At 35.6% G+C, this 24,870-nt stretch overlaps 1 protein-coding gene across 2 annotated transcripts; it reads right to left on the bottom strand.

The window, feature by feature from the left end:
• Positions 1-268: 268 nt before the first annotated feature.
• Positions 269-19,118, bottom strand: DUSP19 (dual specificity phosphatase 19; the record flags this gene model as incomplete). 2 transcript variants are annotated; one of them, XM_084229517.1, is made up of 4 exons in its annotated part: positions 269-508; positions 5,945-6,097; positions 11,035-11,081; positions 18,893-19,118. In XM_084229517.1, 4 exons carry the CDS (start codon positions 19,116-19,118, stop codon positions 269-271), a joined length of 666 nt encoding a protein of 221 aa, XP_084085643.1. The 2 variants fall into 2 exon arrangements, with proteins under 2 accessions (XP_084085643.1, XP_084085644.1); XM_084229518.1 differs by lacking the exon at positions 269-508 and having other exon boundaries at positions 5,947-5,979.
• Between the last annotated feature and the right edge of the window lie 5,752 nt (positions 19,119-24,870).

Below are 24,870 nucleotides of genomic sequence, written 5' to 3'. Positions count from 1 at the left end.
TTTCTTCTACAGAAATCAATTACTGATAATACACTGTTATTTTTCTATTGGCAAATCAAAGAAGTATTTAATCACACATTACATTAACAAAGAAAACATAATTTTAAAATCTATTTATACACTAGCTAAGGACAAATGACTTCCATTTCCACTTGAAAAAGGCAAGAGAAAAGGACATTCCTACTAGTCTACTCTCTAAAGAAAGGGAAAGGTGCCTGTAGTTGCCAATTTAGAAATTACAGCTTTCTACCATCTGCTAGAATGTAACTCATGAACTGCTGTGCCCCTCAAATACCTGCATTTTGTCACATGTATTGCTTTCTTTGCCACCTTGATATGTACGAAGCTGTTCCATGAAACCAGCATTTGGACATATAGAAGGCCTTGCATTTTTCACCAAAGAAAAAGCACTGGTAAATGAGATTTCTTCTGAATTCATCAAGAAGCCTATTACAATGGCAGCAGCCCTGGAAACTCCTGCATTACAATGAACAAGAACCACTCCATTCTGCAAAAATGTCAAACAAAAATCTTCATTACTCACGTAAGGATTGTTAAATTGATTGCGCATCTTATACTAGTTAAACTTATAAAATAAAAATATTCATTTATCAATTTATTCAATTATCAAAATAATCTGCTTTGAAGGTTTATTTGAAATTCTAAAACGCTGTCTATTATTAAACTAAAGTAATCCAGTAAAGTATACATAATAATTTAGTAACTTAGTAGCCACATGTTCATAAATAAGCGGAAAAATTGCAAGGATCGTAGAAATATAAGTAAAACCATAATGGTAAACTCAATAGAAAGCCAGAGACACTCCAAATACACAATGCTCCCAAAAATGAAACTAAGGCTACTGCTTTAAAATCTATGTATACAATGATCAGCAAGGAAAAAAATATTCTACCCTTGGATCTACTTTATCCTGGAGGGAAGTAACTTAAATACTTCAACTTATGAGGTAGTAAATGAGGACACAATTAGGTCTAGACAACATTTAAGTGGAAAGGGTAATTAGATACCAGCATGAGGTCAAGAAATAAAAACGTTTCAGGTAACTTGCAGATGATATCTTAGAAGTGAAAAGGGACACAGTGCAAGGCCAGTGCTGATGGGGGCAATATTGCATTAATAATGACCGTGATAGAGCTGATGGAACAGTGCTGACCCAGGTTGGCTTATCTCAGGCTTTTAAAAAGTTAGTGATCTAACCTGTACCCCTATGTTTATTGCAGCACTATTTACATTAGGTAAAACCTGGAAACAACCCAAATACCCAAAAATAGATGACTGGATCAAGAAGATGTGGCATATATGCACAATGGAATACTATTCAGCAATCCAAAAAGATAAACTCATGCCATTCGCAGCAACATGGATGGAGCTAGAAGGAATTATGCTCAGTGAAATAAGCCAGAGGAAAAAGAAAAATATCGGGTGGTTTCACTTATAGTAGGAATATAGGGGAACCAAATAAGACATCAGTGTAAAAAAAAATAATATCAGTACAATACACAACAAAGCAAAAATAGACAATTATAAATCAGAGACATCCTGCAGGGGAGAAGGAGAAAGAGGGATCAGAGGGAGGGAGGAGGAGCACAGGAGACTGAGGTGATGGAGCACAGGTGCAATAGTGAAGGAAACTCTCAGGGGACTACACCTGAGGGGGTGGAGGGAAGCAAATATTGTTTAAAAATGAACAATGGTGTAAAAAAATTTAAAAAATAATAAAAAAGTTAGTGATCTAAGAGAAATGTGGTGAACTATGATGACACCTACAGAATTAGTTATTTTTATTTACTTCATTTCCAATTCTTTGGGTTCATCGAAATAGAAAGATGGAACAGGGGAATAAGGAAAAAAAAAAACAAAACTTACTACTGAAAACTATGCCTGAGGCAGCATTAATAGTACCATGTTTATGTTTCACTGGATTTTTTTACTTTCGAAGGGCAGGTTTCTCAGATTCATAAATCTGCTGCAAAACACTCTTACCAGAGCTGTTGTAACATATTTTCAAGTGAATCTCATTTCAAGAAAACCAAAGGATTACTAAAAAATAGTTAATATTTCAAAAACCCTCACACCAAAAAGATAAGCTCAAGTATTTTCTTACATATATTTATGACTCATTTCCAAATTTTAACTGTTTCTATACAAACACAGATATATACTCTACATATATAGAACTTTTTAAACTTTATATAATAGCCTATTTTGTGAGACTTAAGATATTCTAAAATTATAATAGCTACTGAAACTGCTTAAAACAAACTTGTTATTCCAAAGAAACATGAAATTATAAGCTGAATAAGAGATATCCTTCAATGTCATTTTTACTATTTCTTGACTGCATTCTAATCATATCTATCTATGATCCATGTCTTTGAAATGAAAATAGCTTTGAAATAGCTTTTGAAATAGCCTCTGAAAATGAAAATAGCTTTATGTTCAGTATTATACATCCAGTTTCAGCTAGTGTTTAATAATGTTAGTATGTTCTTCTTTCTCAGATTCTTTACAAAACAGTCACTTTTCTGCTTTTTGCGATCTTGAATTTACCTATTTATGTTTTTATTATTCACTGGGTATCACATTGTCCTTGAAAGTATTTCCAGGAGAATTACTGGCTTTATATTCACTTGCTAGAACAATAGTGACAACTAATTTGCAAAGCAATTTTTCTTTGGAACTTGCTGATCTTTGCTGCAAGCTCTTTGCTCTTCCTCTTGATCCAGTTATCTCAGGCTTCTGTTCTAAGACGCCTACCTCTCTCTGAGTCAGACAAGGACAGGAGAAATATCTTTGTCATCTTTGCATGCATAGTACTTCATACAATTCTTGGCACATAGTAGGTATTCCACAAGAGTTTACCAAGTAAATAAATTAGTTTTATTCTTTAATTCTGAGAAAGTGTTCTGTCAAAAATTCAAATCACCATTTTGTTAAGGGCAGAGAATAAATATTACTTTTCCATTTTATATAGTTTGTTTTGTTCCCATGTTGTTATATTCATGTGTTATTCAACTAGACTACAAGCTCCTTGAGGACAGTATACCTGTCACATCTTCTCAGAATAAATAATTATTATTTGTTGACAGATTAATTTGAGACCACATTGGGGTCTTTTAAATAAAATCAAAATGCCAACTGGTGCAAATAGTTTGGTTTTTATTTTTTAAAAAATATTTATTTATTTATGCATACGAGAACTGAGATACAGGCCAGAGGTGTGGGGGGTGAGAGGATTCACTAGAGACAGAGTGGGGAACAGAACAGGCAGACTGATGGAAATACACTGCTGAGGGGAGCAGTGGGGGAGACAGGAGAGGTCTACTGCGCCATGCGGGTCACTTTCCTGGCCGGGGATCAAACTCATGCTGCTGTGGCTGCAGATAGCTTCATAGTACTGCATCTTAACCCCTTGCGCACCAGGGTGGCCCCAGGTTGGTTTTCACTTTTATAGATATCTTTTCTATAGATAACATGGAATGCTTAGATAATGCTTTTAAAAATTACATCTTATAAAAAATAAGGTATATCATATACACATTTTCATACTAATAAACAGGAAAATTGAGGCAAAGTAAATCTAGGTCCAAAAAGAAGTCTTGAGACAATACAGCAAATACTTTACTGTATTTACAGCACTTTAGGCAGAAACCTAACAAATGATGATGAGGAATGGGGAAAGGACAGAAACCAAACAGAATTTTGTAAATACAGAGAGAAATGAAGAAGGATATTGGAAAATGGAAGAAATTCCATTTGGCAATTATATATAAAAAAATAAAAACAATAAACGGGGGCCTAGAAAGCTGGTTTTGAAATATGAAATTCATTGAGTAATTAGATTTAACAATAGTTGCATACACAATAGACACTAAGTTAGGAAAAGACCTCTTCTAGAAGAAATGAAGAAAATTCAAGAATTCTATTGCTAAAACTAAGTATGTATTACTCTAAACAAGAAAGTATTCAGAGTAAGGAAATATTGGATGAGACTAGGATCCCAATATGAAACATAAAGCTTGGGAAATTAGGACATATTATGAAATTTGAATACATCTTATATCAGAAACATTTTATACACCTCTTCAGATTGTCTTGGTGCCTTTATCTTATGCAGCCTCAGTTTGCTCCATCTCAGCTGCTACCTCTGTGGCCAACCGCTCCCCTTAAACCTATTGAATTTTGTTTGCCTAAGATGGTCTGGCTCTCCCCCCATGGCAGCCTCTGCATAGACAGATATACCCTGAATTCTTGATTCTCTTGGTGGTTCTGAATTTGAATGGAAAATATCACAGCACAGGGCATTATGTTTAGCTTTAAGGTGGCTGCTGAAGGGGTAGAGTGTTACAACATGGAATTGTGGGATCAGTTATCTACAATGGGGTAAACTTTGACCAGTGGAAAGTAGGAGGTGATAGAAAGCTAGACATGTAATTTCTCCTTCCTCCTTCCCAGCATCTATACTCTCTGCCCCCAGATGTTTTAAGTGGTAGAGCAAGTGAGCCTTTGTCATTGTCAGCTAACTGTGAAGTTGTGCTCAGCAGGGTAAATGGATCACCTTGTATTGCTTCTCATCCTACTGGGAATCACTGCCTTCCTTCTCACTTTCACTGCTTCAGGACTACCTTTCAAATGAATCTTTGTCTCAGGCTCTTTTTTTTTTTTTTTAATCCAAGTGAGATGGCATTTTAATTAACTATTATTATCCTTTCCACTTTTTACATGGCACATGTACTATTACATGCATATGGACTATGTCAACATCTTCCCTTTACCATCTAAGGCATATTCTGTATCTCCTTAGAGGAGCAGCTAATACAGAAACATTATCATTTTTATTTTTAACGCTATTTAAATACCACATTGGAATGTTGCAATCTAGAGCCTGAGAAATTTTTCACGAAAGAATAGAGTAGCCAATATCAGGCTCTGAAGTAGAAAACCTTTCTCTTCTTTTATCCAAGTTCTGCTATTAAATCAAGTTGAATGGTAGGAGAGTTTTATATTTCCCAGGTAATCTAGAGAATGGCGCTTAGGACAGTGCTGGGCACACAGTCACTCAATAAATATTACTAAATGAAAGAAAGAAGGAAGAGAAAAAGGGGAGGAGTGAATATGATCATTAGATAGAATTTAATTTGGATTCTAATCTTAACAGTTTTGAATTGTTAGGTGCCCCAGGGAGAGTTAACTTCTCTCTGTGAGGGTTTTGTACATTCCTGTCTAGTTATCTCACATACATTTTGTAAAAAATCACACAATGACTGAAAATGTCATTTCAAAGTATAATTTTCAGTAATAGTCAACCCAGAAGCCCTGCCTGAAAGTGTTGTCTTGGCTCCAATACCAAGATTGAAGTATTATGTTGTCTGCAGGTCCTCTAAAATCAGAAAACCAAAGACAGTTCCTGATCAGCATTTTCATACAATTTCAGTATGCAATATATGTTTTGTCCTCATAATTTCCTAAAATTCTAGTGCTAAAAATACATAGATTCACAATCCCTCACTAAGTCATGAAAATGAATGCATGTTAATCTTTATAAATACATTAGCAGGCCTAGAGCAGTCTCTATTCCATAACCCACTATATTATCTTGCAAACTGGTTAGAGGACAGATGGTTTTAAATCATCAAAGAAAAGCTATGTATATACATAGGAAAATTAAGCAAGTGGTGAATTTTATCTTCTAACTTTTCTCAGATTGGCATAGGAGAAACTAACTTAGTATTAAAAGTAAAAATCTCATTGAGAAAAGAGAAAATGGTGAACTAAATTATTGTACAAATAATAAAATACTGTTGAAGAGAAGATCTCATAATGGTTCTTGAGATATTTGTCACAAAAAGAATAAAGACTGGGTGATGGCTCCATAGTTTTAAATTTCTGCTTTTGTTGTCCTGTGAATCAAAACAAAACTTACCTTCAATCTTGCTTGTTCAATAAATTCAAAACATTCTGGAAAATAAGACAGGATATTGGTCTCAGGCAGATCCAGTATAGAAATGTTCTTATATAGAAAGTCACTGACGAAAGCATTTTCAACTCCACATGCAACATTGAGAACATGAGTCACCTTAAAGAAAAAAAAGATGATTTTTTAAAAATTCCCATGAATTATTAATAAGTCTGGTATTTGGAGATCTATAACAAGAATAATAAAAAATTTAAGTACTTAGTCACTTGAATAATACTTCCGCTATGAACCCTTTTCTGACTATATCATCCCTCATCAGAAGTGCTTTCATAGTACCTTATACTATAGTACTATTATACCGGTCCTATTATAGACTTACCACTTAGAAACTGGGTCCCTCATATAATAGAAACTGTAAGGGTAAGGACCATGTTCAGTTTACCCACCACTGTAAGTAAGCATTGTGACCAGTGAACTTAACACAGAAAGTGCTTAAATCATCTGTTCAAATAATCAGAGACTGTCCATATAAAAATTCAAGTAGAAGAGTGCACCAGTTGCATATAACTTCCCTTTCAATGATTATTTCCCTCTTTTCCTTCATATTCTTTATTAATACAATGATTCTCAAGTATGACTATACATTAGAATCACCTGCTGGGCTTTTTAAAAATATCATTGTCACCAGACCTCACATCCAGACATTCTGATGGATTAGTCTGGTTGAAAGCGGGGATGGTCACAGAAGATTTTCTTTCATGTGATCCACTTAAGCATTCAAGCATTGTGCAATCGAACCCCTTTTGACAGTGCACCAAGCATGTGGAAGAAGCCATGTACAAAGTCCACTAAGAGGATCCAAAGGCTAAAGGGATCAGACAAATGAGTCACTGTTTCTTGTCATAACAATGCCTCTCACTATTCTAATTCTCTTATTCTTAGCTTGGGACTTGTCTCAGTATTTCCATGTATTTCATAGATATTTTAAAGTATTTGTCTAGCCCAGCTCTGCCTCTCTTGCTCTCACCACCCTCACAGGTATGGCTCCGGCATACCTCCCCACAGAACAACTGACTGTGTTTGTGTAGATGCCTGACTGAAGTTACGTTAATCAGATTACCTTTAGAACTTTTAAAAGTAGATGATAAAGACAGCCAGAATGATTCACAAACTTGAGTGCTTCAAGACAGCCATTTTTTTATAAACTGCTTCTACCACCAAGTGCAAAGAATAGAATAGGTATGCAGAGAGGGGCTGTGATGCCAGAGGGAGAAAGGGGCTGTGTCAAATGGTCTTCCATTCTGGTATAGCCTCTGTTCTTGGGTTCTGGAGATCCCCACTATATCATTACACACATTCTCTTTCCTTGCTCCGGTTTCTGTGGTTTGAAACCAAAAGAGTGTTAACATACTGAGGAAGCTAGGCCTCATGAAGAGAGTCATTTACTATCAGGCCGCTTTCTAACCTAATTGTCTTAGAGAAGAAAGACAAAAACTGAAATGTCTAGTTAGAAGAGACTGTTTAGATGGCAAAAGATAGAAAGATGGAAAGACAACTTTTAGAAGATGAAGTCTGAAATATCTTGCTTTCTCCAGTTAAGTCTTATCTATGACAAGTGACTCACTCCCAGTATATGCTTAGCCAGGATTATATGATTATGCCCTTAATTATATACTATTTTATAATACTGCTTAATTTAGCTTTACAATTATATTCTACATTCCCAAAAGACCAGGAATCAGGTCTGATCACTTACAGGAAAATATATATTTTCCTTCCCTTCCTCTATGTATCACAGAATTATGGAAAAGACCAAATTATAATCTTGGGAAAACATGTTTTGCTTTACAAATATTGTGGATTATGAAACTACTCAATGCCTGGTTGTTTAGCTGCTTGTAAATGCAAAGTGAATGTGTCATGACTGAATAAATTCATACTAAGTCACAGGTGGTGGTGATGGGGAATTTAAGCTAAAATCCAGCTAGTTGTCAAGCATACTTCCAAAATGCAGTTACAGAGGTCCTACTGATGAATGCCCTTGGAATTCCCTACATAGTAGGGATAATAAGAAGAGTCTCTTTATAGAGCACTTAGTAGGCAATAGGCATACAAGTTATTATGCACTTAATCCTCATATTTAGGGGTTATTTCCATTTTAGTAACATTTAATTTTGAACTGGCTCAAAAAATCAAGACATTATAAAAAAATTAAAAAATCTTGTTTTCATTCTGTTTCTATCCATTCCATTATCTCCCAACCTAACAGTAATGTTTGTATATTCTTACAGAGTATCTTTATGCAAACATTTAATATAATCCCTTTCTTACACAAAGACAATGCTCTCCCCCAGTCCACTTAAATATGCCTCAGCGATCTTTTCATATCAGTATATAGAGAGGTTTTTTTGGTGCTCTTTTTATACCTATCTAGTATTCTTTGTTGTGGGTGTATTATTGTTCATTTTACCAACACCCTACTGATGTGCACATGGATTGTTTACAATAATTTGCTATTTTAAACAATGCTGCAATAGATAATTTAGACTGTTTTACATTACACTTACTTTCTATCTTCTTAGTGTTTTATTGGGCACACCCGGTCACTCAATGAGTATTTCATAAATAAAGTAACTATTAAATCAATATAAACATTAAAATGAAATTCCTAGAGAAGCTTATGAAATGATCCTCATTTCTATTAGTTACTGTACTTTACTTAAATCCTAGGAGGTCCCTTTGAAATGTGCCATGCATCTAAATCAATAGATTTGTTTTGAAGCATCTTTAACGTTTTTTTTTAGAAACCCGCTATTCAACTGCATAATTTAGCTTGTCTTTCCCTGGGCATCTAACAGAATTGTGTGCACACTGATGGGAGGATATTGGTTCAAATCACCAGGCTGAAACTGAATTTGAACTAGTATATCATAAGAGGGGACAGATAATAAAACATCTGTCAATGAACAAATTTATCAATCTTTCTATTCATTTTTTCCCTGTAAAATATTCATTAACTAGTATAAACAGAATTTTTGAAACTTGCTCTATTTATGTTAGAAAATTGAACCAGTTGGGTTTCTATAAGGAAGTGCAGAATTCTCATTCCCTTATTCAGTTCCAGGGCTGTATCTCTTATTGTCAGGCAGGAATTATTTAAAACAAAACAAGGAAAGTCAAGCTTAAACACAAGCAAGTTGAGAAGTTAACATATATTTGTTAATAAGATAGTAGTTATTGCCTTGGAGAAATTAATTGCAAGTGTTTATCACATAAAATTTTCAGTCTCAATTCAATCAAATTTTTTTTCTTAGAGCTGTGGGCAACAAAGATAAGTAGAACAATGTCTCTAATCCTCTAGAAGTTTGTTAAATAATAAAAGAGGGGAAAACATGTTTAATACAAAACAGAAATGTTAAGTGCTATGGGAGAAGAACAAAGCATTATGGTATCAGAGGGACAAATAGATAACTGAACCTGTTACCCCGAGAGGCTTCACATTTGCTATTCTCTCAGAGTAAAGTGCTCTTCTCCTGATTAAAGCCTGGCTGATTCAGTACGAAGGTCTCAGTTGAAATATGAGAGCATCAAAAAGGTCTACTATGATACATGTTTACTTTTGCCACTCCTCTCATTCATTGCCTTATTTTGATGCCATCAAAGAACATATTCTCATCTCAGAGTATCATTATTTTAACAGGAAGGTCATTACTGCTTGATCATTTTATCTCTTACACCTAAAAAGGAGCTTAGCATCCCATTTTTCTTGTGGGTGAGTGACATGAGTGCATTCTTTTGCTTCTTCCAAACTGCTCCTTTTATACCCTCCAGTAAAAATCCTTGCTCACTGAGGTTCATATATACTGATTATTCCTTCTGTTCCTTGAGCACCTGTCTCACATGGCTGAATCCTACCTCAAGTTCTTCCATTTTCCTGGGTGACATCAATTTCCATTTGAGTTTATCAGTTCCCTGACTGCCTCATGCACTTCAATCATACTCCTTTGAGGCCAATTTCCAAACTGTCCTCGCTCTAATACTGTTCTAATACTGTTCTTATCTCTCCAGTTCTTTTAAATGAGTACCACTAACCCTCACAAGAACCATCAATGCTTTGATCTTTCTATTATCTATCTTCTAATTTTAGCTGCCTCTTGGCTTTACTTCCTCAGCTTACATTTCATTGCCCACCACTCCTTTTCTATTCAGCATATGGGACACAGTCCACCTTCCCAGCACTTGTTTGATAAAAGTTCCTTCTATACCCAGACTCCTAAGAAATCTACCTCACTTACTTACAAAAAAGAGAAACTATCATAGGAGCTTGCACATCTTATCATCCAATTTAACTACTTTGCCTATATCAGCACCCACTCTGCCTTATTACAAAGAACAATATGCTCCCACATCTTTTATAAGGTTTTCTGGTACCTGTATTTTGGGTCACACTGCCTCTAACTTTCTTGGCACTTCCTTCAATATCACTTTGACCAGAAAAACTTTGACCCTCCTATACCCAATCCACCCCAACTCATCCCAATCTAACAGAACATGGGCTAAGGGCACCATCTCATATACACTAAATTAACATGTTGCACTACACCATCACAGCACACAATACACTGTATGTAGCTTTTTATGTGCCTTTTCCCCTGCTCTGCCCTTCAGTCATAAGCTTCATGTGAATAAGAACCTCTAGCATTCTTGTAAGCAGAGCAATTCCATGTGTCTAAAACAGTGCTTAACAAAATAGCAGATGTAAAAATTTTTTTGAATAATGTTGAAGTCAGTGGTGGGAGGGGAGGTGAGAGGAAATGGCATTAGGAAGAAGTGGTATGTGAGCTGGAAGAAGGGAAGAGGAACTTCAGAAACGAGAAAGAAGACCAGCTTCCAATGTCAGAATCGTGAGGATACATGAAGGGAGACTGAAAGAAGATAGATTACAAATCAACATATTTTAACTAAGTGTAATAATGTTCACAATCAGTGATGGCCAAGTATGTTACCAATTAAACTTTAAATTGGACCAAGAGTTTTTCCTAAATAAATGTAGCGATGAGAACACATGGTGCCAGACCAGGGGCTTTCATTTTTACCTTGTGCTTCTTTAGTGTATCCAGATCATGAGCAACATCTTGTGAACCTATAAGAAATAACTTATATCACTCTGAATATAAAAATAATCATCCTTTTTAAATACAACTTTTACAACAATTCTGTTAGTTATGCACAAAATATACACTTGGGAGGAACTTCAGTCCAACGTCCTGAGAGGCAATTTGAGAATATTCATCAAATCCCACTTTTGAGTTTGTACTAAAAGTCCTGAGAATTGTAAAGATTAATTAAGAGGGTGTTCATCATAGTACTGTCTGTAATACAAAAATAAAAAAATGCAACAAGCAAAAAACCCAAAGCCCAAAATAAGGGTTGGGTTAAATAAAAGATGGTACAATTATGTAATGAAATATAGATAGCAATTTGAAACAATAAGTATGAAAGAATATTTATAGCATGGAAGTATATTCTCAATATATTAGGTGGTAAAAACAGGCTACAAAATACCATTATTAATTTCTGTAAAAATAAAACTTACGTATATGCTTTAAAATGGACAAGAAATATATAGAAGAAAATGTTAACAGTGGGATAACAGCTAATTTCTTCTTTATGCTCATTTGTATTTTTTGCAATAAACCTCTATTTCCTTTTTAACCTATAAGAGAATATAAGAAAAAACACACCCATAAAATGACTTAGTGCCAACTGGTTTGGGAAAACTCAGTAGCTCAGGGCAGACGATGTTGATCTACAGAATTCCACCCACATGCTGTATACCACCAGGGTTGTACCTTTTATAGTTTCTTCCTGTCAAAGTTGACTTTACAAATCTCCCACAGTTGGAAAACAATTTTAATTAATAAGCAAGTTGATACAGAAGACTAAAGCGAGCTATGGAATTGAAAACAATGTAACATTTATTATTCAAAGATTTCAAGTAATTTACTTTCCTGAATTAGGTTTCATTTCCACAAAAAAAGTTTTTCTTACCTTACCTACCTGGGAAATCAGCCAGTTTCTACTAAGTGATTTTAGGTAGTTAAAAGACCAGCAAGTGTGGTTGGTGAATAGTTCACAGCCTCCTTACTGAGTCTACATTGAACCTATTTTATTTAAACACTAGCCTGTTAAAGTATTAACATTTGTTAATGATGGATTATGGATACATAACTGTTTGTTTTATTATTATCCACAATTTCTATGCACTTGAAGTACTTTTTTTTTTTTAAGATTTATTTATTTATGCATACAAGAGCTGGGATGCAGGCCAGAGATGCGGTGGGTGAGAGGATTCACCAGAGACAGAGTGGGGAACAGAACAGGCAGATGTACTGAAATACACCACTGAGGGGAGCAGCAGGTGAGGCAGGAGAGGTCTGCTGTGCCATGTGGGTCACCTCCCTGGACGGGGTTCTCAACCCATTGTACCACCAGGGAGGCCCTGAAGTGCTTATTTTTAAAAAATTCCTTTTTTGCTAAAAATCCTAGCTATCTCAAAGGGAAAAAGTGGATTGAAATAAACTAATCAAAATTTGGTGGTTAAACATGCATGCCATGTTTTTAAAGCTTATTTAAGATAGCAAAAAACAATGATACATGACTTAAATGAATTTCTTTCCTTTTTTTCCCACTCTACTGGCATTAACATATTTATCATATATATATATAAATTATTTGATCATTTCCATTAAACACACACACACACACACACACGCGTGCGCGCGCGCACGCCAAATAGAACAGGTCAATTATACTTCAGAGTTGGTGACCACATTTAAGTGACTTCCAGAATATATTGACATAAATTTAATATTCTTCAAACCAAACAAAATGCACCTGTATATTCTGCCTTTCTGGAAAAGAAAATTATCTATAGCGTGGAGGAACAATTTTAGTCAGCACAAATGGACTTCAGGTAATTGGCATGTGTTTTTCATCTAATACTTGATAGTATTCAGTTAAAGTTAATTCTCTCTAAATCCTAGATATAAAGGGCAGTTTTTCTTCAAGCTTAAATGGTTTTGTGATGCAGTCTTGTATAAAACATTTACTAGAAAAACACTTGGGTAGACCCAGAAGCTTAGTTCACTAGAAGAATAAACTCTGTAAATCATGTATTATGATTTTGCAAAAGTATTATCCTTTTATATATTATCTTAATTGACATCAAAAAACAGTTATCAATTTTAAGAATTTGATGACTTTAACAATGGCTATTTGAAACTGTACTAGTGTTAAAATTCATACAGCCAAATAGGAAGTTAATTTTGCTATATGATAATTAAAAAAATAAAAAGTGGATGCCTAAAAATACAAATAAACAAAAGGCTCTGGTAATAATAATTTACAGTTATAGTTTATATTGATACAAGTCATTATTATTCATTATTCTCACCAAAACTTATTATTGAAATGTTACAAATAAGGTAATTGGTTTTGGAAAAATATATGTTATATGTCACTAGAGTTTGGACTTCCAATAAGTTCAATGTTTTGCAATCATGGCATATGTATCATAAAAAAATAGGCTATGTAAGATTTCCAGGATCCTGTTTCTAACATTTAGACATACTTTTTATGAAAATGTCAATATACAAATTCTGAGTCAACACATTTAATTTACAAATTATTTTCATCATTACACAATAAACCAAAAAAAGTTACATTACTAAAAAGGAAATAATGATATTCTAAAGAAAAAAGTTTTATTTAAGAAAATTTGTAGGAGTGGATATGCATAAATGGGTAGAAATAAGAGCATAACTTACTACAAAGGTAATATAATGGTTGCATAAAAATTTTACAAAATAAAGAGCTATACAAATTTAATGTATTATCCGTGTCTACAAAATATTAATATAGCACTTCTTAGATCTCAGTAACCTTATATAACCATTATAAAGGGTCCCAAGCTTTCCTCCTGGTATAGAAGAAATTTCAAAGTGTTAACAGTTGAGACTTCTTGTCAGGATCAACATAACAAATGGGTACCACCTTTTCACTACCCCCAAAAAACGGTATTTCCTATTTTTATCAATCAGATTGGATTTAAGAAAATTCTTAGTGATTTTTGCTGTAAAAATATAATTTGCATAGTCTAGGAAAATATAATGTCTAAGATCTTTTATCAACCATTAGAAGGTTCAAAGGCCTATATAAGATTCTTGAAATGTAGTAGTTTGCTTGAATCTATAAACTAAAGACAGATTACATTTTACAATTCTTCATTTCCTTTATTCACTACCAAAAACAAAAATTAATTTGTATTTAATGCTGGGTGGAAGCTATGCTAGTTTGAGAAGGTGAAGTAGATCTTCAAATTAACCTAGAAACAATGACCATGTCCAGAGAGAAACCCAGTCTAATCAGAAACAACCCCTGCATCATTCATGTGGAAGATCTTTAGATGTTAGCATCCATAGGTCCCTTAAGAATAAGGCACTTGTCATCTATGACAAGCCAACAGCCAGTATCATTCTCAATGGTGAAAAGCTGAAAGCAATTCCATTAAGATCTGGAACAAGACAAGGATGTCCACTCTCACCATTGCTTTTCAATATAATCTGGAAGTCCTAGCCAGGGCAATAAGACAAGAGAAAGACATCCAAGGAATCCAAATAGGAAAAGAAGAAGTCAAACTATCACTATTTGCAGACGATATGATATTATACATAGAGAACCCCAAAAACTCCACAGAAAAGCTAATTCAACTCATCAATCAGTTCAGTAAAGTGGCAGGATACAAAATCAACACGCAAAAGTCAGTAGCCTTCCTATACACAAACAATAAATCTGAAGAAGAAGAAATCAAAAAGACCATCCCTTTTGTTATTGAAACAAAAAAAATCAAATATTTGGGAATAAATCTAACAAAAGAGGTAAAGGACCTATACAAAGAAAACTATAAAACACTGTTAAAAGAAATAGAAGAAGACACAAAGAAATGGAGAGACATCCCCTGCTCATGGATTGGAAGAATAAACATTATTAAAATGGCCATCCTACCAAAAGCAATATACAGATTCAATGCTATTCCAATCAAAATTTCAATGTCATTCTTCAAAGAAATAGAACAATTATTGATGAAATTCATATGGAATCACAAAAAACCCCGAATAGCCAAAGCTCTCCTGAAAAAAAAAGAAGGGAATGGAGGCATCACACTCCCAGACTTCAAACTATACTACAAAGCCATAATCATCAAAACTGCATGGTATTGGAACAAGAACAGACATACAGACCAATGGAATCGAATAGAAAATCCAGAAATAAACCCACAGATTTATGGTCAACTAATCTTTGACAAAGGAGCAAAGAATATGCATTGGAGCAAAGAAAGTTTGTTCAATAAATGGTGCTGGGAAAACTGGGTCGCTACATGCAAAAGAATGAAGCTTGACCACCACCTCACACCATACACAAAAATCAACTCAAAATGGATTAAAGAACTAGACATAAGACCTGAAACCATAAAATATATAGAAGGAAATATAGGCAAAACACTACGTGATTTGCACATCAAAGACATCTTTACAGACACATCACCCAAAGCAGTGATAGTGAAGGCAAAGATATACAGCTGGGACTACATCAAATTAAAGAGCTTTTGCACAGCAAAAGAGACAATAACCAAAACAAAGAGAAACCCCACCAACTGGGAGAACATTTTTGCACCCAACACTAATGATAAAGGACTGATCACAAAAATCTGCAAAGAGCTGATGAGACTCAACAACAACAAAGAAAATAATCCAGTCAAAAAATGGGCAGAAGAGCTTAAAAGAAACTTCTCTGAAGAGGAAATGCAAATGGCCAACAGGCATATGAAAAAATGTTCAACATCACTTGTCATCAGGGAAATGCAAATCAAAACTACCATGAGATACCATCTTACACCAGTGAGAATGGCACATATTAAAAAAACTAGCAACAACAAATGCTGGCGAGGGTGTGGAGAAAAAGGAACTCTTCTGCACTGTTGGTGGGAGTGCAAACTGGTCCAACCACTGTGGAAAGCTGTATGGAGATTTCTGGACCTACTAAACATAGAGCTTCCATATGATCCAGCAATTCCACTCCTAGGTATTTACCCAAAGGACACAGAAACATCCATTCCAAAGAACACCTGCACCCCTATGTTTATAGCAGCACTGTTTACAATAGCTAAGCTTTGGAAACAACCCAAATGCCCAAAAATAGATGACTGGATCAAGAAGATGTGGTACATATATACCATGGAATATTACTCAGCATTCAAAAAAGATAAGCACATGCAATTTGCAGCAACATGGATGACACTGGAAGGGATCATGCTCAGCGAAATAAGCCAAAAAGAAAAAGAAAAATACCGGATGGTCTCACTCATAGCAGGAATCTAGAAAACTTAAATAAGGGACCAGGAAAATGAATAACTATAAGAAAGTGAAAATCAAAATCAACAAAAAACTATGAACCAGAGACACTTTTAGGGGGGCGGGGGAGGGAGGGGAGGGATTGGGGTCAGAATGGGGGGGCTGCAATTGTATGGGGAATATAACAATAAAATTTATTAAAAAAAAAAAAAGAATAAGGCACTTGTAAGTAGGCAGAAAAAATTTCATCTACCCCTTAGAAGAAAGGGAATTGTGTCTGATAAAAATGTCCCATTTTCTATTCCAGAGAGGAGAGCATATAAAGACTTTCAGAAGTCCCTCTCCAAATCTTCGGAAGGGATCCAAACACAATCTGAGAACACAACTTTGATGAGCTCATTTTGGATGTCCAGATTAAAAAAAAAAAAAAGTAAAGTTCCTTAAGACTCCAAAAGGATGAATAATAGTTTAAAATTCTGCCTTAATTAGGGCCTCCCCGGTGGCGCAGTGGTTGAGCACTGGGTTGTGAGGCTGCCCGCAGCCTCTGCAGCGCCCGGTTCGAGCCCCAGCCCCAGGGGAGGGTCTCACATGGTGTGCAGACATCTCCTGCTGCGCCCACTGCTCCCCTCAGCAGTGTACTTCGTCAGTCTGCCTGTTCTGTTCCCCACTCTGGCTCTGGTGAATTCTCTCACCCTCCCGCGCTTCTGACTGTACCCCAGTTCTTGTATAAATAAATAAATCTTAAAAAAAAAAGAAATTAAAAAAAAATTCTGCCTTAATTATTTCAAACCATTACTACAACAGAAACCAAAAAATTGAAAAACATGCTCATTTTCTTTCCTAGATATGGTGTACAAGTCCCAGATGAATCTTCCAGACAAGCTAAATGACACACTTGATTTTTCACTGGGCTGCAGAAACTAAAGAATTAGTTTAAAGATAGCATTTAATAAAATTCATATATAATGCAGTAACTACTCATATGTATCCTGCAGTTGACTTGCTTTGCCATCCTTCACAACAATCATAGGACAACCCTATCAGACAAAAAGATACTGTTCCTTCAGTCTTACAGGACAAATGACTTGCACTAGCTCATCTAGTAAATTAGAGGCAGAATAGGGCTGACCTCCTGGACTCTATAAGGCAGTCTGCATAATGATGAAGAACAGAAGATGATCAGATTACAGCTTGAAGCCCATCTCTTATCTGAGTGTAAGGCCCACTAAGTAACAGATCTACAAAGTAACACTAGTTATTTACAAATGTGTTACCTTTTGCAAGTTACTAAACCCATTTTAAATCCAGTTCTTATCTGTAAAATGGAACTGATAAGCCCTACTTAATTAGCATGTAGTGCTTCTTAGGAGCTTTAAGGAGGTCAAGGCAGCTCTTTGAATGATTCCCTTCTCCAGATGTTCTTAAAAAATGCTGTATGCGCTTCCTATAGCACCTGACTACTGATTACCAGTTCAGTGCTTTTTTTTTTTTTTTTACTCAAAATTAGCTTGGCTGCATAAATATCGACAAACATTAATCATTTCAAGTTTTAGTTTCTCTATTCACAAATGAAAAAAATTCAGCCCTACTTGAAAACATTGCTGTTTTTTCCAATTGTGTTTACTGAGGTAATGTTGATTTACAACACTGAATGTTTTAGGTGGAGAGGTTTAGACTGTAGTTTTTAAAGACACCATACCATATTATTACTATGATAACAAGTGCATACTTTTATAACCTTGCTTCTTTTGTTACTTGTGGGCTATGCTTTTTACAAGGAATCAGTAGTTCCCATAACATAAGAAATTATAAAACTGTCAGGCCATAGCTATCAAAAAAAAAGTACACCTCCTAAACATTGCAAAAACATGCCAAAGACAGATGTAGCCACAAGAGGCTTGTAACCACAGAACAGGCCAACAAGCACTTGAATATTTCTAGTATTAACTTATATATATATATATTCTAATTTTTGTTATTTTAAAAATTACTTCTTATTGAGGTAACTGTTTTTACAATGCCGTATATGATTCAGAGGCACTGGTTCTCACCTCTTCAGATGTGTGTTACCACACCACACCACCACCAAAACCCCCATAATCCTCTACCAGAGTCCACTGGGCTCCCTTCCCCCTTATGCTCCCTATCCCCAGACTTCCCCTAACTTCTAAATATTTTAAACCTTGTCACTTGTAGTTTTCACTAATAAAAGCATTCTTTTTAATTTGATGATCCTTTCTTTATAATCCAAGAAAATGCCTTACCCTCCAGAGAAGTTTGAAAAACAAGGAACCTTTTCTAAAATTCAAATACCAGATGCTATGTACTATTAGAATGTGTTTCTTATGGATACAGGGGAGCAGACACATCTCCAGCTAGCTACTGGACGTTCCATATCCAAAACAGGAACCACTGCAACTTTCTGGTAGAATAGCTAATAGCACAGACTATTACACAGGTGGGGCAAGGATGAAGAGGGGGGCAACGCGAACGCAAATAGTTAAAAGGACTCGATGATTTAGGGGCAAAGAGATATACTCACCCAGGAGCAACCATGGCTTAATAACGCCAACCTGTAAGTCCAAACTAAAGTCCTGCACATAACCACAACCTCCCCCACTGCTCGGCTCTACTTCTTCCACAATATGAATTCTGGCATCTTTCCAGGTTTCTACAATTTTCTTTCCAGTTAGCGTTGTCACCCTGGTGCATTGCTTCCTGAGATCATTCCGGGAGAACGCTTTAATTTCCTGGTTAAGGGAGTGCATCACATGAGAAGCGGCTGGGAACAAATACGGGCAAACCCCGCCAGCAAGCTGCTCGCCTCTACCGGCTCAGGAAACCAGTACCGCGCCTGGGATGCACCCCCTCCAGGTGACAGTAGAAGCCACCGGCCGGGAGGCCGAAAGGTCCAGCTAGGCTTTCCCCAGGGCCGCAATGTAAGGAGAGCTTTGATTGGCCTTTGAGAAACGGGCTCCGATTGGATGCTGTTCTTCCTTCCGGTCAGCCGAAAATTGGTGGTGTTTTTGCAGACTGAAAGGGCTCCGGGGAGGGTGCTGTTCAGAGCTGGCTGTATTACGCGCAATGGCAAAATATAACATATTGGTTGGAAAAAGGACTGCTGCTTTCTGGGTGTATTTGATTGGTGACCCTGTAATAGAAACCATGAACGATCTGCGCTGACCTGGGGGCTTGCAGGGGAGGTCACTCCTGCTGTAATACTACAGCGAGTCCCGGTGCGAACCTTCCTAATCTGCCAAGATTTTTCTGCCCGCCTGTTTATGGGCTAATCCGGAGGGCCTAAAGGGGAGCTTGTAAATTACTTCTCGCTTTCTATGTCTTTCATGCTCTCTTTTGCTGTTGTTGCCAAGAGAAATGTTTACTAGGAAAAAAAAAAAAACTTGTGTATGCTTATGAGGTAATTTAAATGAAACATGCAAAAGCTTTTTTCTTTTGTATTGACAGTATTCGTTCGACAAGAGCTTAAAACATGCATTTTCTTCCCTCCTACATGTTTAAAATCAGTAAAACTGCTGAAGAAACCTTTATGCAGTAAATATACACTTTAAACAGTTTCAGAAAATGGAGTATGTAAACATCCAAATGTACAAAGTAGATCCATCATTGAAAGATGATTCTGATTACAAACGGATGATTTGTTTTGCGAAAGGAATTACTACTCTTTTAGGAATTTTCTTTACCCCTATTGAAATGTAATTTTACATGGATTTATACACAATGTGTAAATACATATATAAAGTGCAGGCGTTGTACTTAATGAAACTTTTTCTCCATTACCACCTATTTAAAATTTTGTTGTTGAATCTTCCTGAAGTAAAATTAAAATAAACCAAACCTCTGTTGAAAAGAATGAGATATCAGCCTAAGTTGTCAACAAAGTACTCAAAAATGAAGAACGGAAGAAACTATTCACACCGTTTAATCAATCAAGTGTTCTTAACAAAAAACTAACTCCAAGCCATTCCATATTTTATCGTAAGTTGATCCAAAAATTAACTGCCAACTATTGAGCATTTACTGCGTGCTAGGTACTGTGCTTATATGCAATTTTCAGATTATCACTGTTATCCATCATATGCTAAATGATGCATTACACACATTATTCCATTTGATCTTATCAAAAGCCTATTATGTATATAGTATTATAATCATTTGCATTTTATAACTGAGGAAACTCAGATGGAGAGAGAACAAATAACAACCTACATTTCATAGCTCATAAATTAGCAATCATAAGTAAAACCTAGATTTGTTTCACTGCAATGCCCTTCCCCAAAGATAATGGTAGTTAATAAATATTTATTGAACATCTACTATGTGCCAGACATTGTTGTAGTCACTGGAATGGATGCAACAATAAATGAAAACGAAGTCTCTTCTTCTATGGAGTTCATACCCAAGTGAAGGAAGTAGATGGGCAAATAATAAATAAATAGCCATGTTAGGTCATAATTAAAGTGCTATAAAGACAAGTTAAGTGAACTAAAAGTGTAAAGGGCAGTATGCTATTTTCTATGCATCAGTGAATAAAGATCCTTCTTACAAAGTGAGATTTGAACAGAGTCTTGAGTAAGGTACAGAAGCCAGCCCTAAAGATATATGAAGGAAGAACTTTGCAGGAAGAATGAATAAGTGTTGAGAAAGGAGTATAGTGGTGAGAGGTTGATGAGGTTCAAGAAGCTTCCATGTCATGAATGTGGCTTTAGGGGGTGAAGATGGTAGTAGAAGGTAATAGAAGATGAGGTAGTAGAAGATGAGGTCGGAGAGAAATTGTGAAGAGTTTGGATTGTATTCTGAGTGAGGTAGGAAGTCACTGAATGTAACAGGGTAGAGGAGTGGTATATTCCTTGTTGTGCTTCCCAGATCTTCTTTCAACAATGCTTATTGTATGGGAATGCTATTGCTTGACTTATAACAATTCCTCAGGAACTACCTCAATTGCAACCTGCAAAGGACAGAGCACATCCATGACTGATCAGAGAAGAAGCATAAAGTTCTGGCCATCTTAGCCCAACTGAGACAACTCTGATAGACCATTCTAGTTCTTTTTTATTTAAGATTTATTTATTTATGTATACAAGAAGTGGGGTACAGGACCTCCCCTGGGGGCACAGCAGTTGAGTGCTGGGCTGCGAAGCTGCCCGCAGCCTCTACAGCGCCAGTTCGATCCCCAGCCAGGGAGGGTCCCACATGGTGCACAGACCTCTTCTGCCCCGCCCGCTGCTCCCCTCAGCAGTGTGTTTCGGTCCATCTGCGTGTTCTGTTTCCTGCTCTGGCTCTGGTGAATTCTCTCACCCTCCTGCGTTTCTGACTGTACCCAGTGTTTGTATAAATAAATAAATAAATCTTTTCAAAAAATTTGCAATTAGTAACATGTTAGAAATACGGGTTATCTTTATTGCAGCCATTTCTCTGGTTCGATACTATATAACCAGGAAATAAATCAAACAATAAGCACTCATGGAATATCTGCTACGAGCTTAATATTCCATTAAGGGCTGTGAAGTTACCCCCAAAGTGGTATTTTATTGAATTTAAAATACCATTGATTATGAGACACACCATCATTTTATGCACTTTCAGGAGAGAAGAAATATTGCTATTTAAATCATTGTAGTGTTTAAGACATCATTGATTACAAGATGAAGCATTATAAAATCAGGCATTTTGATTTCAAGGAAGTAAACAGTATTTTAAAAAGCACATTTTGAAACTGATAACATTTAACAACAATAACTAGAAATAGATACTAGTTTCGAGAGCTTACAATTCCTTTTGGAAGGATGAATATAAACCAAGAAAAACTAAAGCACAGAATAAGGAAGCAGTATTACCAAAAACAAAAACATAGAAGTAAAAAATAATACATGTCTGTGGGGAAGAATCTTTCTAACTATAAGGAAGTGCTCATGTTTAGAGAATATGGTAAGTCTAGATTATGGTATGTCTAAGCTTCAAAACCTAGCTGGAAATATTTGGGCTTGTGTTTATGAACAGGAGAAGTGACATGCTAAAAATGTTTTTTCTATATAGGTTGAAGAAAATAATGAAAGGGGGCCTCCCCTGGTGGTGCAGTGGTTGAGCGCTGGGTTGCGAGGCTGCCCGCCGCCCCTGCAGCACCGGCTCGATCCCTGGCCACCAGCGAGGGTCCCACAAAAAAAAAAAAAAAAAGAAAAAGAAAATAATCAGAGGACCATTTAAGAAGCTGAAATTATATCCCTGTGTAAAAGATAAGACAATTGGATTATGCTGATACCCTTAAGAACAAATGACTCAAAATGCACTTTTTAATAAATAAATGACAGCTATCAAAACAATGACTGTAGAGATTGAAGAAAGAGACTCATCAAAAGATGACATCATGTTTTCTACTTAAGGGAACTTGGACACTAGACTTTTGAGGGTTGTGAGTTTTATTTTTCTGAAGTCTTGAGGAACCCAATTTATTTATTTATTTAGTGCCTATCACATCATAAGCATTCAGTACAAATCTCATGGATGAATAAACAAATGAGTGGAAGACAGGACATCTGAGTTGAGTTGAGGTGGTTCACAAAGATGTGATGGTTAAATGATTAGAAAACTTAAATTCCTCAAAGGTGCCTATTTAAATAAAGCTCAGTCAAGCACTATGCCCTAAGGGATAAATGTCAGGGGGCCTGAAGAGGATATTAAATAGGAAAAGAAATCAGATAATGAGAAGTTCTAAAAGAAGTTGAAAACTGGGCCCATGTAATCAAAGATTCAACTGAGCTAAAAAAAAAAGTTTCCCATTCAATAATATAAAAAGTTATAGAAAGGTCAGGCTACAGAGAACCAAGAAAACATGATTTGACATGATAAAATGACATCAGCTGGTGAACATGGCTGTAACAGCTTCAATAGAGAGGTAGCAATGGCCATCAAATTTGAAGGCTGAAGGGAGCTGATAAGTTAGAGATAGAGACAGATGGACCTCCCTGGCAGTGCAAGGGTTAAAATGCAACATATGAAGCTATCTGTAGCCACTACAGCAGGAGTTCTATTCCTGGCCAGCCAGAGAGCAACCCACATGGCTCAGCAGACCTCTCCTGACTAGTCTGCTGCTCCCCTCAGCTGTGTACTTCAGTCAATTTGCCTGTTCTGTTCCACACTCTTGTCTCTGATGAATACTCTCACCCCCCCCCCCATCTCTGGCCTGTACCCCACCTGTTGTATGCATAAATAAATAAATCTTCAAAAAAAAAAGTAGAGACAGATATAGTTTGTGTTCAGAAAGCATAGTCAATGACAGAAAATATCCTTTCATACTGTCATCCTCAAGGCATGTTAACCTCCCCACATTCTGCCAGGAATTTATCAACCTCTAAAGTTCCTTAATTACATTAATTATAAATATAGATGTACATATATAATATATGAAATTTATTTATTTACAATAATGAAAAACTGAGAATTATGGCCAAATTATTCAGAGAAATCAGCAATGATATCGGTAATGTTAACTAAGTTTATAACTAAGTTAATAAAATTCTAGGATAATAAAAATATAGGAAGTGTATCTTGATATTTAAAAGAAGCAATTTTATGTCAATCAAAAGAACATAGTTGATAGTAATCTGAATGTTTTGTCTAAAGCACTGGAAAAAGCATACAATAGAATAATGATGAAGAAATTTAAATTATTTGGATCTTCCATTAACTGATCCAGTATTATTGAGGAAAACATCCACATTTCTAGATTTTAAATAGATGAATTAGAAAGCCATAGCACTTCCCCTCAAAACACATCTTGATGTCAACATTCTACTTGACAACCAATGCAATATGTAAAATTATCTGTTTTTAATCTTCAGGCCTCTCTCAACTTAGTCATTAATTTCTGGTAACATTTTCCCCCTGAAACTACTTCTAAGGAACTATATGGATCGCTGGAGATATTCTGATTGACATTCTGTGATGATAGTAAAAAAATAATAATAAATAGCAAAAACTGGAATCAACTAATGCTATATATATAAGAGAAAAAGCATTTATTCTTTTCAAACAATGGTTATTTAAAACTATGTTAATTACTTTGGAATGAATGATTTTTCCCCCCTAATCTCCAAATAGCCTTTCTATCATAGTTAAGTCTTGATACTTAGGTATAAAGACTGAAATTTAAAGACTATAGATTTGTAAGGATTTAATTTAAATTCATTTTAAATAAGTAGTTAACACAAAGAGAGAAAGACATGTTAGATTGATGAATTTGGAGAAATTTTTCACGAATCTTTCAGTGCTGAAATTTTAGAAAGTAGTACTGAAGTGAATGTCAAACAATAAAGCCTCTTTTACTAGCTTTCTTGTTGACTTCGGTTTAGAATTTTGTTAGTTTTCATCCGAAGAATTTATCCCAGTTCTAAAATTTCATGGTGCTTCAGTTTGAAAATGGTAGCAAATATTGAGATATTTCACATTTTTTTTAAAGATTTATTTATTTATGCACACAAGAGCTGGGGTACAGGCTAGAGATGG

Source organism: Talpa europaea, assembly GCF_964194135.1.
Source record: "Talpa europaea genome assembly, chromosome: 1".
In the NCBI taxonomy this organism is placed as follows: domain Eukaryota; kingdom Metazoa; phylum Chordata; class Mammalia; order Eulipotyphla; family Talpidae; genus Talpa; species Talpa europaea.
This window is presented reverse-complemented; position numbering and strand designations above follow the sequence as displayed.